Raw genomic sequence first — 16,238 nt, forward strand, 5'->3', positions numbered from 1 at the left:
TAATCATCAGCTATTAGATGTCAAACATTTGGTAATTTTGACATATAGTCTCAATAAGGAAACCCACTACATTTTTCTGTTAGTAGCAAAGGATCTTTTATATGCGTCATCCCACAGACAGGATAGCACATACCACAGCCTTTAACATACCAGTTGTGGTGCACTGGCTGGAACGAGAAATAGCCCAGTGGAGATCAATTCCAGACCAATCGCGCATCAAGCAAATGCTATAACACTAGGCTACATCTCCCCTTCACACATCTTCACCTAGAGGACGTCTTATTTGTTTGTTTTTTGCAAGATGAAATACAGGTGTTACTTTACTTCTGATTTAGTTTGGATAGATTAATGAATTATTTTGTGTAGGTTGTAATCATTCAGATTAATATTTGGTTAGTTTTGATTATTTTGGGTTTTGTCCATTTATAGGTTGTGTATTTATTTGTTTCTTGGGGATGGTTAACTTCATCACTTTAAAAGAAAGATTGGTTGAGGTGATAAAATAGTAACATATATTGCTGCTACGGATGGATGGATGAAATGATGGGCTGTTGCATATTAAAGTGGTAAAGGCAATAACCTTGTATGTGTTATACATCTGTATGATATGTGTACTACAGATGGATGGATGAAATGATGGACTGTTGCATATTAAAGGCAATAACCTTGTATGTGTAATACATCTGTATGATATGTGCACTCCAGATGGGTGGATGAAATGATGGACTGTTGCATATTAAAGTGGTAAAGGCAATAACCTTGTATGTGTAATACATCTGTATTGTATGTGTACTACAGATAGATGGATGAAATGATGGACTGTTGCATATTAAAGGCAATAACCTTGTATGTGTTATACATCTGTATGATATGTGTACTACAGATGTGTGGACTGAATAATGGACTGTTGAATATTTATAGTGGTAAAGGCAGTAACCGTATATGCGTTATACATCTGTATGATGTTTACTCTGAGTGTATTAAAACCAATTTAGCATGTGTTATGAGCCACAGTACGTGTCTGCCATTTAACTCTTCTTGTTTGGGTTTCAGGACCACAAGAAATCCATCTCGTCCTTCGATCTGTCCAGGTTGTATGGTCTGAGCCATAACACAAACAGTGTCGTCGAAAGTGCAGCTGATCGAAGCAATAGTCTATCAAATTACGACAGACGCTATCTGACCAAGGTGGTGAACCAAAAGCCCCTACCCATTCCTCGGCGATACGAACGATGTGAAAACTGTGGCAGAACATTTGTTTTCAGGAAATTTCTCTTGCAACACTTGGATGAATGTTTGTCAGGAACAGGCCAACCCCTTTCTCTGTTGCCCTGCGACCAGTGTGAAGCAACCTTCACTGATCAAAACACTCTAGACAATCACAAACGGGGTCAACATGGAGGCAAGGTCTACAAGTGTGTGTGTGGGGAGACCTACAGGTGGAGGTCATCACTCCGCTACCACCTTAAGACACACAACTGTAGTGCATCCTCACAGTTCATCCAGTGAGACCTCCACACTCTGTGGCACAGTGGTTAGGTCATGGGCTTTAACAACAACACTGCTACGCACTGGGTTCACAACTCAGTGTTACGGTGTGAGAACTCTACCCTTGGCCCTGTTCCATGAAGCATATAACCTTAAGTAGTTAAGGGTACTTATGCACTTAGGTGTTCCTTGTGCTAAGATCGTTTCGTGGAACAGAGCCCAGATCCACTGTCCTGAAGTGTGACTCCCAGGTCAGATTATCTGAACTTTATTTAGAATACAAGCAAAAACAATGAAGGTAGCAAGCAGTATACTAAAAATCATCTGACCTGGTCGAAGTTTAAAGTGCATCTAATTTTTAATACCACAGTTAACTGTACTGCTCCTGCCATTGGTGACAAATGTGACAGTGTTTGTTGTCATAAAAAAGAGTTGTTTCCCCTGGACCCTAACTTTCATGGAATTTAATTTGAACTGGTATTAATAATGGATGAATGAAATGAGTGAGACCAAATGTCAATATAAAGAAGAAATTAGATACTGCTCTCTCGTTCTCTCTCTGGCTCAGTTACTTTGGCATTATGCAGAGGATATTTCATTAGTTGATCCTTGTCGGTGGGCCCATTGAGCTATTTTTCGTTCCAGCCAGTGCACCACAGCTGGTATATCAAAGGCTGTGGTATGTGCTATCCTGTCTGTGGAATGGTGCATATAAAAGATCCTTTGGTATTAATGGAAATGTTTGACATCCAATAGCCGATGATTAATAAATCAACGTGCTCTAATGGTGTCATTAAACAAAACAAACTTTAGTTTAATCAACAGAATATGCAATCGTGAGTGTTCTTTAAGCATATTAACTTGTGTTAACTAGTTTTTTAATTAAAGGATGGTCTGTTGTTATGGTGATTGTAAGTGGAGACTATGGTTAAAATTAGAACTGGCATATGTTGGTACTGTTGATTCTACACATGGGCTATTCCATGCTGAATGGAAACATGAACTCATACAGAAGTTCATAGTTGTGATTTTTCACAGAGATTATGCAGTGGTTTAAGTGGATTGTTTTGGGGGTTTTAGAATGAGTTTCACTTTGAACAATTTCAAATACTGTATACACTAAATAAAATGTAGTATCACCGATGCATGTTGTGGCTGATCTGTTTCTAAAATAGTTTGTATTAAATCAAGACTATGCATGGAAACAAAGACTAAATTAAATAGTTTTAATGTTTTGGAGAAGCTCATCTAATACTTTATTGATTTCGCTGGGAGAAAATGCAATCGCATTATTTGAAGTTTTCATTTATCGATCAATGTGGCTCATGATGGATTTTAATTCAATAAGATTCAATAAGTATTAAAATTAGTTGAACCAAACTGTGAGCGTGTAAATCAATGACCTAGTTTTGTTTTCAAGGGTTGAGCTAAGCTTTCAGGGCCATGTTCCACGAAGTGATCTTAGCCCTAAGTGCATAACTACCGTATGTACTTAAGGTGATCGTAGCACTAATATCGCTTCGTGGGATGGGACCCTAGACTCGGTGTTACTGTGTAAATCATGAATAATGGTGAAAAATATATGACATTCCATATTGAAGTTCTTAAATTAGATATTAAGAAGAAACCATTTTCTGTATTGCACAAACATAAATCTTTAGATTGTAAAGGCATTCATTTAAAAATTGTTGTGTTTTTTTCAAAAAATGAATAAAATAAAATAAAGGTTAATGTTTCAAGCATGGTGTTGGAAAAGGTGTACACATTGGAGTTCATTGTGTATAGGTATCTATGTCCATGACATTACAGTTGTGTTTGTAGTTTGTGATGTAAACTAGTACTGAGGTAACACCAATATTGTTACATTATTATGTATGATTGTTCTTGTGATAAAGATTTAAAACAACACATACCAGCACACACAACACAACACTCACATGCATAGATAAAAATTTGCATAAATCATTGATGGGTTAAGCCCAAAATATTTTAAATCTGTTGACCCATTTCAGTTTACATAACCCATTATGACCATGTAAATAATATCCTAAATTAATTGCACAAACAGGAAATGAATTACTTAAAGCAAGACTTGTGCGAGTGACAGGCAAAAAAAAACTTTTTTCAGGGACATGGAACATGCATGTGTGCAGGTGTGTGTGTGTGCACACACACACACACATTGATGTGAAATTTGCACATTGGCAAAAAAACCTTAAAAACTATGTTAATGTTTAAGAAACCGACTCCATCCTTAGTTAATTAGTTGAAATAACATCATTTTAAAAGTAATCAATAAATGTTTTAAAATCTTACAAAGAACCATGTAATTCTATGTGTATTTTGAATGCACCATTTGAGATTATTCCAAGGCAGGATCTCAAGAGCTGTTATATATTTCCAGGACTACTTGACATCCCAAGGAGTGGACCAGCAGATGTATGAACTCCCTGTGCATGACTTGGACAGACTGCTTGGGATGTTCTTCACAAGTGTGAAGAAGGAAAATGGCGATGACTATGAACCGAGATATCTGAAAAACATGCACTTCAGTTTGGAGAGACACATGCGCAAGTTCAGTTACCCGCTCTGCATCACCAAAGACTACGAGTTCCACCGCTCCCGGAGCCTCATCAAGGCACGGCAGAGTGAACTGTACAGACTGGGCAAGGGTAACCTGACGCCGCGGTGTCTGCCACTCACGGATGATGATATTGAATTGTTCTTTGCTGCAGATCAGCTGGGTGATGCCAATCCAGACGCCCTTTTGAACACAATGTGGTTCATGAACAGTTTCTTCTTCAGGGTGAAGAACTCTAAACACCACCAGGCTATGAGGTGGGGAGATGTCGTTCTTAACCAGTCTGGTGGACTAGCCTACTTGGAGCTGCAGAAATCGGCTCTTTTACCAGGTTCAGACACAGACACCCGTCTGTATGAGGATCAGATGACTCCGTCGCGATGTTTTGTCAAGTTCTACAAGACATATAAGGCAACCCGTCCAATACGCTTTCTGGATGCGAGGGACCCATTCTACTTGAGCCCTGACCAGATGTGGAAATCCACCGGAATTTGGTACAGCTATGTTCCAACTTACACGCTAAGGATACAAAACATGATGAAACGGATGGCAGAGGCTGCTGGGATCCCCAAAGAAAGACGACTGACCAATAACAGTATTTTTCTGTACAGGCGACACAACTGATGTGTGTGCTATTCTGTTAACACTATGGAGGAGTTGGTCTAGAACTGAAAACACTTATTTTGAGGGAAGAAGGTACAGAATGTTCATTCCAGACAAAGAACATATTTTAATTTCTATCCATTCAAGCACACACATTGCTAGAAATTATGAACTGTTGGATTAATATGGTGGGGGTGTAAAACAAAATATAATCTCAAGGGAGAAAGATACAACATGTAACTTTTCAGATGAACATTTTTAATTTCAATTAATTCAAGCACACACATATTGCTAAATATTATTAAAGGTGCATGGTCTTCTAAAACCACGTACATTAATTTTGGTTAAAACTGACTGTTTTCTGTTTAGAATATTCTTGTCTGTACATCTGCTGAGTTCTTGGTTGTCATGACTTTGATAGAAGCTAAAGACGGTGTTCTGAGGTGACTGTTTGGTGCAAGTCAGAATTTTAACAATACTGAGTGTTAAAAAATATATGTTTTAGAAATACACGTACGTGCATCTTTGTAAGTCACCAGGGTGTGTGCCCTTTGTGTGGCAATTTAGAACAACCATTATAAGCATTTACTCACCTCCAGTAGAATTTAAACATTTTAGGTTGTTGAGTGTCGAACAAAGTTATAGGTGATGGTACCATCAGAAATAAATTTCACATAACTACCGTAGATTTGAAGTGATTGATGCTGGTTAAGTTAGGGCTAAAATGATCCCCACCTAGAATTCAACATATAAGTAACATATTTAGTAACATTAGAAGCTTAATTTTATGTAGATTAACATGTCATACTAAAAGCCTCATTTGTCATCTTTTGGGGAACTTTTTTTACATTTTAGGTAATGGAAGGATAATGGTCAAATTGTTAAAAAAAAAATTGCACATTTTAAAATACATACATATATATGTTTTAATTTCCTAAAAGGTTGAACTTTTAGACAACCACTGAACATAAAATGCTAAAGATTCATACGGAGTATTCTTGGTTGGATCCTACATACTTTAAATATTAAGAAGGACTTCGTTTTTAAATGGTTGATTTTGTACTTTATGATGACAAATTTGGGCTTATTAAAATGAGCAGTTTTAACAAATGGGATATTCCTAATGGTATTTAAACAAACTTTTCATATATAAGTACTTTTATCTGTTCTTTTATTATGATTGTTGTGATATTAACTCATTTTGAAATAAATGGTATCTAACGGCCACTCATGTATTATTCTCTATGTATTACACTACATGTTTAAATTATTGATATGATGAATACACGGTATCAGAGGATCTGTATTACACTACATGTTTAAATTATTGACATGATGAATACACGGTATCAGAGGATCTGTATTACACTACCTGTTTAAATTATTGATATGATGAATACACGGTATCAGAGGATCTGTATTACACTACATGTTTAAATTATTGACATGATGAATACACAGTATCAGAGGATCTGTATTACACTACATGTTTAAATTATTGATATGATGAATACACGGTATCAGAGGATCTGTATTACACTACATGTTTAAATTATTGATATGATGAATACACGGTATCAGAGGATCTGTATTACACTACATGTTTAAATTATTGCCAACATAAGTATGACATTTCAAAAACTATCCTGTTACATAGATAATTGTATGCAGTATTATTCATATTGACCTTTTTTGTGTGTGAGGTTGCATCTTTCTACAGAAATTTTATTAGCCAATTTTGTATGATGATTTATGCTATTTTAAGGATTATCAAACAAGAGGTATAAATGAATATTCTGAAAGTCTTTGTATGCCACCCATATGTTTACTCCTGTGAACCAGGGCCCGTGCTTATAAAACTTTGAGAGTCCAGACTCAATCTCTAATGATGTCACACACATGCAATTTATATGATAATATGGTGTTGTCATGATGTTCACGTCTCAGACTCTATTAGAGTCTCGAGTCTAGACTCTAAAAGTTTTATAAGAACCAGGCCAGGACCCTGTTCCACAAAATGATCTTAGCACTAAGATCATCTTAAGTGCATACGGTAGTTATGCACGTAAAGTGATCTTAGCTGTAATATCACTTACCGGTAGTAGAACTGGGCCCTGGTTCGACAACTGATTTAGTCTGAATATCTATTACCACAGAATTTCTATTACCGGTAAACCTAAGTAAAAAAATTTAACATTAAAATTAAGCCATAATGAGTGTAAAATATTCAAAACATAACATTATTAAGTGATTGTTTTGAGGAAGGGGTGATTGTTGTTCTTCTTGTTTGTTTGTTTGTTTGTTTATTTTGGTTTTCATTTAATGACCTGGTTGTGTTTTAATCTGTGTGATTTTCACTTCTGTCAATAAAATTTAAAAACAGCCATTGGACGTTGTGTTAGCTGTGGGTGTTTTAACCATTCTATATAAAGCAGAGATCTAACCAATGTTTTAATGATCTGTAGAATCCATAAGCATAATTATGACCAAGTCAAAAATATTACCAACTCAAAAGGCGACATATGTAGTACTCTTAAAATAGTAACATTGAAAAAGGGGGTTGTTTGTCCCACCCAAGTGGATACAAGTTGAACATGAATAATTCTAACTTAATTTGGGTTGTTCCACAGGCCGAGAAGCCATATTGCTGCTATGGCTGTGGGAAGTCGTATGTGCACAAGAAAAACCTGCTGGAACACAAGATGAGATTCCACAACGAAGGCACCATGAAGCTTAAGGAGTGTGATATCTGCAGACACAGGGTACTGCCCAGCAATTTCCAGAAGCACAGGAGAAGTCATCAAAGTGCACTTGTCTGTCAAATATGTGGAACGTCTTTAACCAGTAGAATAGAGATGGCAAGACACATGGAGTATCACAAATAAAAGATAATATTGTACTTTCGATTGATAGCGTTTTTGTTTCTTGTTGTTTGACTTTTTATCTCTAGTTTTAATCACTTTAGCTTCTAAACACTTATGAAAACCATTGTTGTTAATGGATAAATCATCAGTTTGAAATAAACCTGATATTTGACTTATCATTGTGTTCTCTTAAACTGATTATGGGCCGTGGGTGTTGAGGGAGATTATAACACATCTCAGCACAAGATTAGGAATGTTTTGGTGAATTGTAACAGCAGGTAATCATTGATCAAGATGGCCAATATCAAGAGCATAGTTTGTAACTGTACATTGTTTGTAACTGTATATCGTTTGTAACTGTACATCCATCAATTTCATCAAAATGATAAACGTGTACAGTAGACTTCTGTCTAAACTTGCCTGAGATGCTTTGGAGTTTTCCCATCCCATCCAGTGCCCCACAACTGGTATCTCAAAGGCTGTGGTATGTGCTGTTGTGTCTGTGGGAAAGTGCATATAAAAGATCCCTTGTTACTAATGTAAACAAGTTTTCTCCAAGACTATGTCAGAACTGCTGATGATGAATAAATCAATGGGCTCCAACGGTGTCGTTAAGCAAAACAAACTTTCACTTCTAACTGTCTAAACCAGATTCAAGGTGTTTGACAAAATGCACAGGATTAAAGAGATGTCACCCAACCTATTTTCACTGGACAAGATTTTGATACGAGTTTAACAAATGCCGGTTTGCACAGTAAAGTAAAAGTTTGTTTTGTTTAACATTGAGTGATTCACCTAGGAGCCACAGCCTTATAAAGTAAATAGGATACTCACTAAGATAAAATAAAAAATAAAACAGTTCTACAATACAAGGTAAATAGGACACTACCTAAAATGACCATAGGATTATGTTGGATGCAAATAATTATTAGCAGTGGTGAATTTGGTAAAAAAAAAGTGAAATTAAAGTTTCAGCAAACCAAACAAATTTTTTTTTTTTTTTTTTTTTTATGAAAGCTATGTATTTCATTTTTGACTTACATTTATGGTTATTTAATAATGAAATACCGGTACATTTTACTTTAATTACCGTTTGACTACGACCACAGTGACCATATTCAGGGCTTGAAATAGTGGCATGCAAAACGCTAAAAACAGTCCAGCAGAAGTTCACCTACTAAATCCATCCCAAACATTAGAAGTAATTTTAGAAAAGATCCATGTATTTACGACTATCTCATCTGCTATTTACTTCATGATTCTGATTCTTTTAATTCCATAATGCTGGGGTGGAACATAGCTCAGTGGTACAGTGCTCGGCTGATGCACGGTCAATCTAGGATCAATCCCCGTCGGTGGGCCTATTAGGCTATTTCTCATTCCAGCCAGTGCTCCACAACTGGTGTAACAAAGGCCATGGTATGTACTATCCTGTCTGTGGGATGGTGCATATAAAAGATTCCTTGCTGCTAATTGAAAAGAGTAGCCCATGAAGTGGCAACAACGGGTTTCCTCTCTCAATATATGTGTGGTCCTTAACCAATTGTCGGATGCCATATAACTGTAAATAAAACGTGTTGAGTGTGTTGTTAAATAAAACATTTCCTTTCTATAATGCTCTAAAATACACCTCAGAGGTTCTCATTTTTCACACAGCACCCAAAAGCTTCCCCATACCCCATGCTATCCCATTTCCAGTAAGCTCTATTTCTTACAGGACATTTTTTTTTCTTAAAAATTAACAAGCCATATTTTATTTTTTATTTGAAGCCCTGCCTATTGTTTCCTATACTACAACAAGTACAGTGTGTTCACGAGCATTTGGTAACGGATGTGCTTGGGTCATTCTGTTTTGCAGTTACATTGATCTATTCTATACTGAGAGGCATAAATAACGCAATGGGTATTTCAATGAATAATCTCAAATAGAAATATCAAATCACATGTATTAAGTATGCGGACAAGTAACATATTGGTAATAATTGTAAGTGAAAGAGGAATTTGTTCAAGTCAGAATTTTTTTTATAATAAAATGAGTTTTAAGCAAAAAGCATAACTGGTATGTTTATTACAATACAGCATTTCATATGAAAATCTTTTTGCATGTGCATTACCGTCTCCCGATAAAAAAATTGTGTTTTCTGCCTTTTTTTAATATACCATGGTAAGTAATGTTAAAAAACTACTGTTTTATTGTCAAAAAACTCAGTTGTTTTTTCTTTTTTTTCTAAACCACATTTTTTTTTTTTTAAAACCAATTTGAACAATATTTTCTTTTAGTTACAGTTGTTACCAGTATGTCATTTGTCTGCATGCCTAATACTGATGACATAATATTTCTATAAGAAAATATCAGCGAAATACCCATTGCGTTATTTATTCCTCTCAGTATATATTTGTATGTAACCATTTGAACATGTCTACCAGCTTCCTTACACACTGAGTGTTGATCATCAGTGTTGTGTTCATATCTCCCTGGATCCTCAGTAGTAAGAACTGCATAGTAATATAGACATTTCACAATGGTATTTTATTCCATTATTGTAGGGCTTTTTTCTTTGTTGGGGTGGGTGGTTGGGTGGTTCGAGTTTTTGTCTCACCTTGATGAAATCAAAAGAAGAGGTAGAGGTATCTTTTCAATGGCTGAAATAGCATTAAGTTTGGTGTTCAACTCCAACAGTCAATCTTGTTATTTAGCTCCATTTGTCATAGATCAGTGATGCAAGGCATACATGAATATTCATCTCGATGCATGGTTAAACACTTAAAATATAAATAAAACAATATATTTATATAATATTATGTATTCCCTGAATCAGTTTGTGGTAGGCGAGATTAAAATAATCCTTCATATGTGTCCATGTGGGACAAGGCTATTCCACTGACATCATATTATTTACTCGAGGGTGGAATAGCTCTGTCCCACATGGATACATAATGGAGGAATATTTTTCTCCCATCCAGTAGATGAAAAACAAGCATTTTGGGAAAACGTGAAAAACCTACATTATTAATTTTTTATCTTACAATAAAATAATCATAACCATTGAAAAGATCGTACCCAAAAATGGTTTATACTAAAAGTATAAACCGAAAATGATAGTATAATTTCAGGTTTCCTTGTTTTTATGAAATATAAAAAGTATTTCTTGCATTATTTTGCCATTTACATGACGTCACCCAGTGTTAATATCAGCTCAAACAACAGAAGTCATGTGGTCATGCAAGACCGATTTATTCCACATGGGCTGACATCATGGAATATGCCTGTCTTGCATGGCTAGGGATGGGAAAAATTTAATTCTGTGTACTTCTTCTTAGTCCCCTACCTGTCCAACCAGAGGGGACTATAGGTTTCATCTCTCTCCTTCTGTTTGTCAGTTTGTCGGTCTATTTGTCTGTCCGTTCTTCTGTCCAAAGTATAGTTTTCCAGACGTTTTTTTCGGAATGCCTCAAGATATTAAGATGAAATTTTGCATATAGCTTTACCATGTACTTTTACAGATCAAAAACAGACTTTCATGGCAATTTACTCCTTTTCCCCTTTAACTTCAGATAGACATGTATTAAAACTTGTTGGGCCAGTAGGGGACAAGTATTGCTTTATCAGTACTCTCAGAATGGTTGTTTTAATAACAAATACATACAATTGTATTTTCTAATAGAGATAGTTACCAAAGGATTAGAAAATTTGGTTTCAAGAATTAATTTGTTGTCTATAATTTTCAAGAATATATTTTGGTATTTAGGCCAAAAACACAACTAAATATGAGTTGCCAATAATACTTTGGCTGTTTGGCACATAGGTTTTGTTTGATTTGAACGTTTCCACTCTTGTCATATGCAGTGCAATGTGCTAATTTCTCAAAAACAATAGCAGGCATGCATCCACTGAATGCAGCGCTGGGTGAAATTAGTCAGAATATTCAATTATGTACAGAGAACTGTTGAAGGAACCAAAGCAAATAAGTTGAGATTATGGTCGAAATAAATATAGTAAAAATTATGCAATGCAATCATTTCTCAACCATATCCTGATGAGATGAGACTGTTAAGGTAATGATGGTCAACTATGTATATTTTAAAAAAAAAAAAAGGAAAAAAAAAAAAGAGACACATTAGAAGAAGATGCAAATTTCAAGGATTTTGCACCAAGGTATTGTGTTGATGTTTCTTGTGTTCACATCAGCTTTAAACCAGACTTCTGTCTACCAAACTGTCAGTGTTTGTGTAGGAAATATTTAATTTTCAGATGTTTCCCGGGGTCACATAAGCATACACCATTTTAGCATGCACTTTGAATCTTTGAAGGTGTGCATGTTCATCAATATTGTAAGATAGTTTTTGTGAGAATATGCTAAAATGTGAGTCTTCAGTAACAAATTCTTTAAAGTAGATTGTTAATGTAACATTTGTCATTCTTTTCAGAGTGAAATGCAAGATGGGAGTTTTATGAAAATTACCTTCAATGATGATGACGACGACGACGTTGTTGATGATGATGACGGTAATGATGATGGTGGCAGCGAGAAAGCATGGGCTGAGCCAAAGAAACCCACCCCAGAGGAGATCCCCGAGACAAAGAATGACGATGGTCCTGATACAAGTTCCGGTTCACATTTGACATGTAAGAGATGCGGAGTTGTAGCAAAGTCTAAATTCATTTTTGCACGTCACATGAAAAAGCATTCTGGATATGACAAACTGTGTCCGGCCTGTGGGCGGTGTTTCCGCGGTCAGTATGACCTAAATGAACACAAGAGCATAATGCACGGAAACAAGCGATTTGTTTGTGAACTGTGTGGAAGGCAATACAAATCATTAAGCGGATTCCGACTGCACAGCCAGACACACGGAAAGTGTACGATCCATTGTGCAGTGTGTTCTAAAGGCTTTCACAATAAGTGGGACTTGGCACGGCACACACAAAAACATGCCAGCGATGAAGATAAATATATCTGTAGTGTCTGTAGTAAAGCGTTCTCCTATAGAATGACCCTAAAGCGACATACCTTAGCCAAACACCCCGACTCTACCTTCCCATGTAAGCTGTGCAGTTGTACCTTTCTCACCCTGGACAACCTGCACGAGCACATGGAAGACAGACACAGGAATCGGTAGTCCACACATCTCTTTAACACGGCCAAATGGCAATACTTGAAGAATAGAATGTATCATTGTTAATGTGTATGAAACATAACACTTCTTTTGTCTGGCATACTAGTAGGTCACTGGTCTAGTGCTAGTTTTCACTCTATCTTATTATTAATCCAAGTCCGAGAACTATTTATTTTTAGAAAAGAAATTGAAATTTGTTTTTTTCTTCGTATTTCGAATAACATGGATATTATTTCACTTCATTTTATTATTCTGAGTCAAGGAACTATTTATGTTGTTAAAAGAAAGTGAATTTGGCTTTCTTTTATTTCAAATTAACTTGGATGTTATGAAAGGAATATAGTCTTATTCAACTTACTGTGCTAGCACAACCTACATTATATACAACCTGAGTCATAACCTCTACTGAAGAATTGTCTTCCCTTGCCGGATGTATAGCACTACATTTGCACAAAGGGTAGACCATCAACCTCATCTTCAATTCTGCAGTCCTTCATTGTTGGTCATGTTATTTTCGCTCTTGTGATAAACTTCATATTTACGTGTTGTAATTTGTAAATTGTGTTTATTTTTCTCTCTTGTAATCTCTTGTATTAACTGCCTTATACAAGGCTGTTTGGGGTTGGTTAGTATTGATCTAGGATGCCGGACACGGATTGGTCTAGCTCGACTAGGCGGGTGGGGGTCTCTCCATGTATTGATGCAGTGCTATACATCGGCACGGGAAGACAACTCTGCAGTGGAGGTTATGACTCAGGTTATAAGTAACATTTCTGTAGTCTTTATGAGTAGTACAAACATTTGTGAGGTATAAAGTTACAATCATGTAGTTATGATTTTGTATTGAAATAGATAATAAAAATCAAACAAAATTAATAAAAACGTAATTGTGTAAGTTGTGTATTTCATTAGCTCTAATTAAAAATACATACATGTATCACTTATATTCAGAAATGAAGAAAAACAAACCATTTTAGTTTTATTAAAATTTCAGAAAGAGTTTTAACTGAGTATGTTTTATTTCACATCAACAAATTTCATTTGGTTCATTGGTTGGTTGTCTGTAGCAAGTTAACTACTGACCCAGTGGAACAAATTCAACTCAAGTTAAATACATTTAAGGTTTCATCAGAATTTCTTCAAATAAAAAGAAATGGAACATTGTTAGATGTCCAACATAAAAATTGCAACATTTAGTTTTGAAACAATATAAAGGGGGAGGGAGAGAGACAGACAAAGAGAGACAGACAGAGATACACAGATACAAAGAAAGGGACAGAGACACAGAGAGACAGAATGAGAGAGACAGAGTGAGAGAGACAGAGAGAGAGAACTGCCATGGCATAGGCTTCCCCTACCAAAATCTTAGATTTCCACTTTCCTATATACAACACAGTGCACTAATTGAGATAAAAACAAAACCTGAATCCATCAAGGACAATTGATCCTATGACCCATCACACCCCAGGCATGTGCTCTACTATTGAAGTACATTGCTCTACCCACAGTCAACTCTTACCAGTTGACAGAAAACAGCCCTGACTGTCACATGCAGGCTGTTGCTAGCACTCAGCTCATACTCACCCACACATGGAAAGTGGCGAATGTTTCCCACATTGGCTTTTCATCATTTAGCTTATTTCAAATTTCTCACCTGCAATTAATGAGATGCTTGATAAAAGGATGTTTTATATGCAGTTTCCCAGTCAGGATATTATACAGCAAGGCATTTGATATTCCAGCTGTAGAGCATTAATTGGATTTTAAAATATTATTTGAGGACTGCAGTGATTAGGACCTATTGCAAGTCATTTGAGCACTCTACCACTTAACTACATCCTCAAATAAGTCTGTTTTCATTTCCTCATATCGGTCATACTGAAGCAATGATTAAATGCTGCTAAATTTCATTTATAAATCCATGATGGTGAAATTCCTTACGGAATGATGTGCAACGTACAAGGTGGAAAGTAGAATCTGTGCTGTGATTGGCTGAAATACCAAAAGAGTTCTTTAGGTAGGTCAGTGTTTTCACTACCATTTGCTTTCCTGTTTTGTTCTATTAATCTAGTTTGTGGAATTTTCTTAAAAGCAGCCAGCTGCAATTCTCAGAATTGATCAACCTTGTATTTTAATTATATATCTATATCTTTTTTATTAAACCAAATGCTGCAAGATTCCATTAAACTTTTTAATTTCTTCCAATAACTGGTATATTTAAAGGTTGTGGTATGTGGGAAATTTGTATATTTGCTGTATGTTTCTTCTCTCATTCTTATGACTAAGTGTTGCAATTACCATATAGTAGACACTATACAGCAGTTGAATCAACAATGTTCCAAGATGGTCACACCCTGCCCCCCATATATTTACTCTCTTCAAAGGGATAGGAATTTGTATACAAAGACAACAAATTAATATATTGAATCTGCATCATTTTAAACTATTCTACTTTTTTACAATTTAGCTATACATGTATTTTGTATTTAACACTGTATGTAGTGTTTCTCAAGTTAATGAAAGATCAATGAAACTTACTAAAGGTCATAGTTTACAACTTTAGATGTTCATTTTAATTCATGTTTTGTTATTTTTCAAATGAATTATTTTTCTTGTCATGTTTTATTTTATTTTCTGTTTTAGATTCGTGGGTTTTTTTGAGGGGGGGGGGGTTAATTTTTTTTTTAACCAAACCAGAATAAGCATGAACTTTACATCACAAATTAAAAAAAAAAAAAAATGAATTTTTTTTGTTTGCACCAGACCTGTTCCTGGTAGGTAAGACTTCATTTCAATGGAATTATGTTCTATTTATTTGTACTAAAATTTAATAAAGCTAGCACATTAGTGAATAATATCAAACCTATAACAATACAGTCAACTGTGTTAATTTATTTGTTTTTAAGCAAGGATAATTTTTAACATAACCAATATGCCTAGGACCAGTCTATTACACATATACATGAATATACATTGTATGTTCTGTTTTTATTGCATATTTAAATAGTTACGGGTTTTTATTTGTTTCTACTGTTACAGATACTAATGTGGATCGACTTGGTGTCACACATGTGTATGAGAAGGATGTAGAGACGCTTTATGTGCCAACCTCCGTGGAAGACTCCCCAGAACATGAAAGCATTGGTGAGGTTTTCATCATTGTATAAATGCCTCAAATAGTATTGAGTACAAAGTAAGCAATATCAGTAGTCCCTCCTGAATTCCGCGATTCGTGCAGAACACGTGCAGAATTCATAATTTTAGGCTGTGGAATTTGTCTTAAACACCGCAAAATGTTCGATGTTTCTGAATTGTGTTAAACATGGAATTTTAATAGTGTTTACTTTCCATGCAGTAATAAATAGAAACATAAATCATTTGTTTATTTTCTTTTAAGTTATTACAGGCTGGACTAAAACCGCCTCACAGTTACTAGTCTGTGTAACCTGCGTTTGGAACCAGCCTTTAATTTCTATCATTGAATCGGAAATTCTCACAAGATAGAGCGCAATGGATTGTGGCGAGATGTTCCGATTGTTGCTCGGTGCGTAGGTTACGGAATCCGACGAAGACGGGTTGTAATT

General features: G+C 35.6%; 1 protein-coding gene across 3 annotated transcripts in view; it reads left to right on the forward strand.

The window, feature by feature from the left end:
• The window catches only part of LOC121383256 (zinc finger protein 652-B-like), a 104,126-nt gene that overhangs the window by 69,829 nt on the left and 18,059 nt on the right, over nucleotides 1-16,238 (forward strand). The window contains exons 4-5 of one of the 3 annotated variants that reach the window (XM_041513159.1): nucleotides 11,965-12,163; nucleotides 15,694-15,798. The exons of 1 other annotated variant lie outside the window; for it this stretch is intronic. In XM_041513159.1, coding sequence (XP_041369093.1) covers nucleotides 11,965-12,163; nucleotides 15,694-15,798 — 304 coding nt within the window. Of the gene's footprint in view, nucleotides 1-3,892; nucleotides 5,900-11,964; nucleotides 12,164-15,693; nucleotides 15,799-16,238 lie in introns of those variants that run through there. One more of the 3 variants, XM_041513160.1, reaches the window with a different exon arrangement.

Source organism: Gigantopelta aegis, chromosome 10 (genome assembly GCF_016097555.1).
Source record: "Gigantopelta aegis isolate Gae_Host chromosome 10, Gae_host_genome, whole genome shotgun sequence".
Classification (NCBI taxonomy): domain Eukaryota; kingdom Metazoa; phylum Mollusca; class Gastropoda; order Neomphalida; family Peltospiridae; genus Gigantopelta; species Gigantopelta aegis.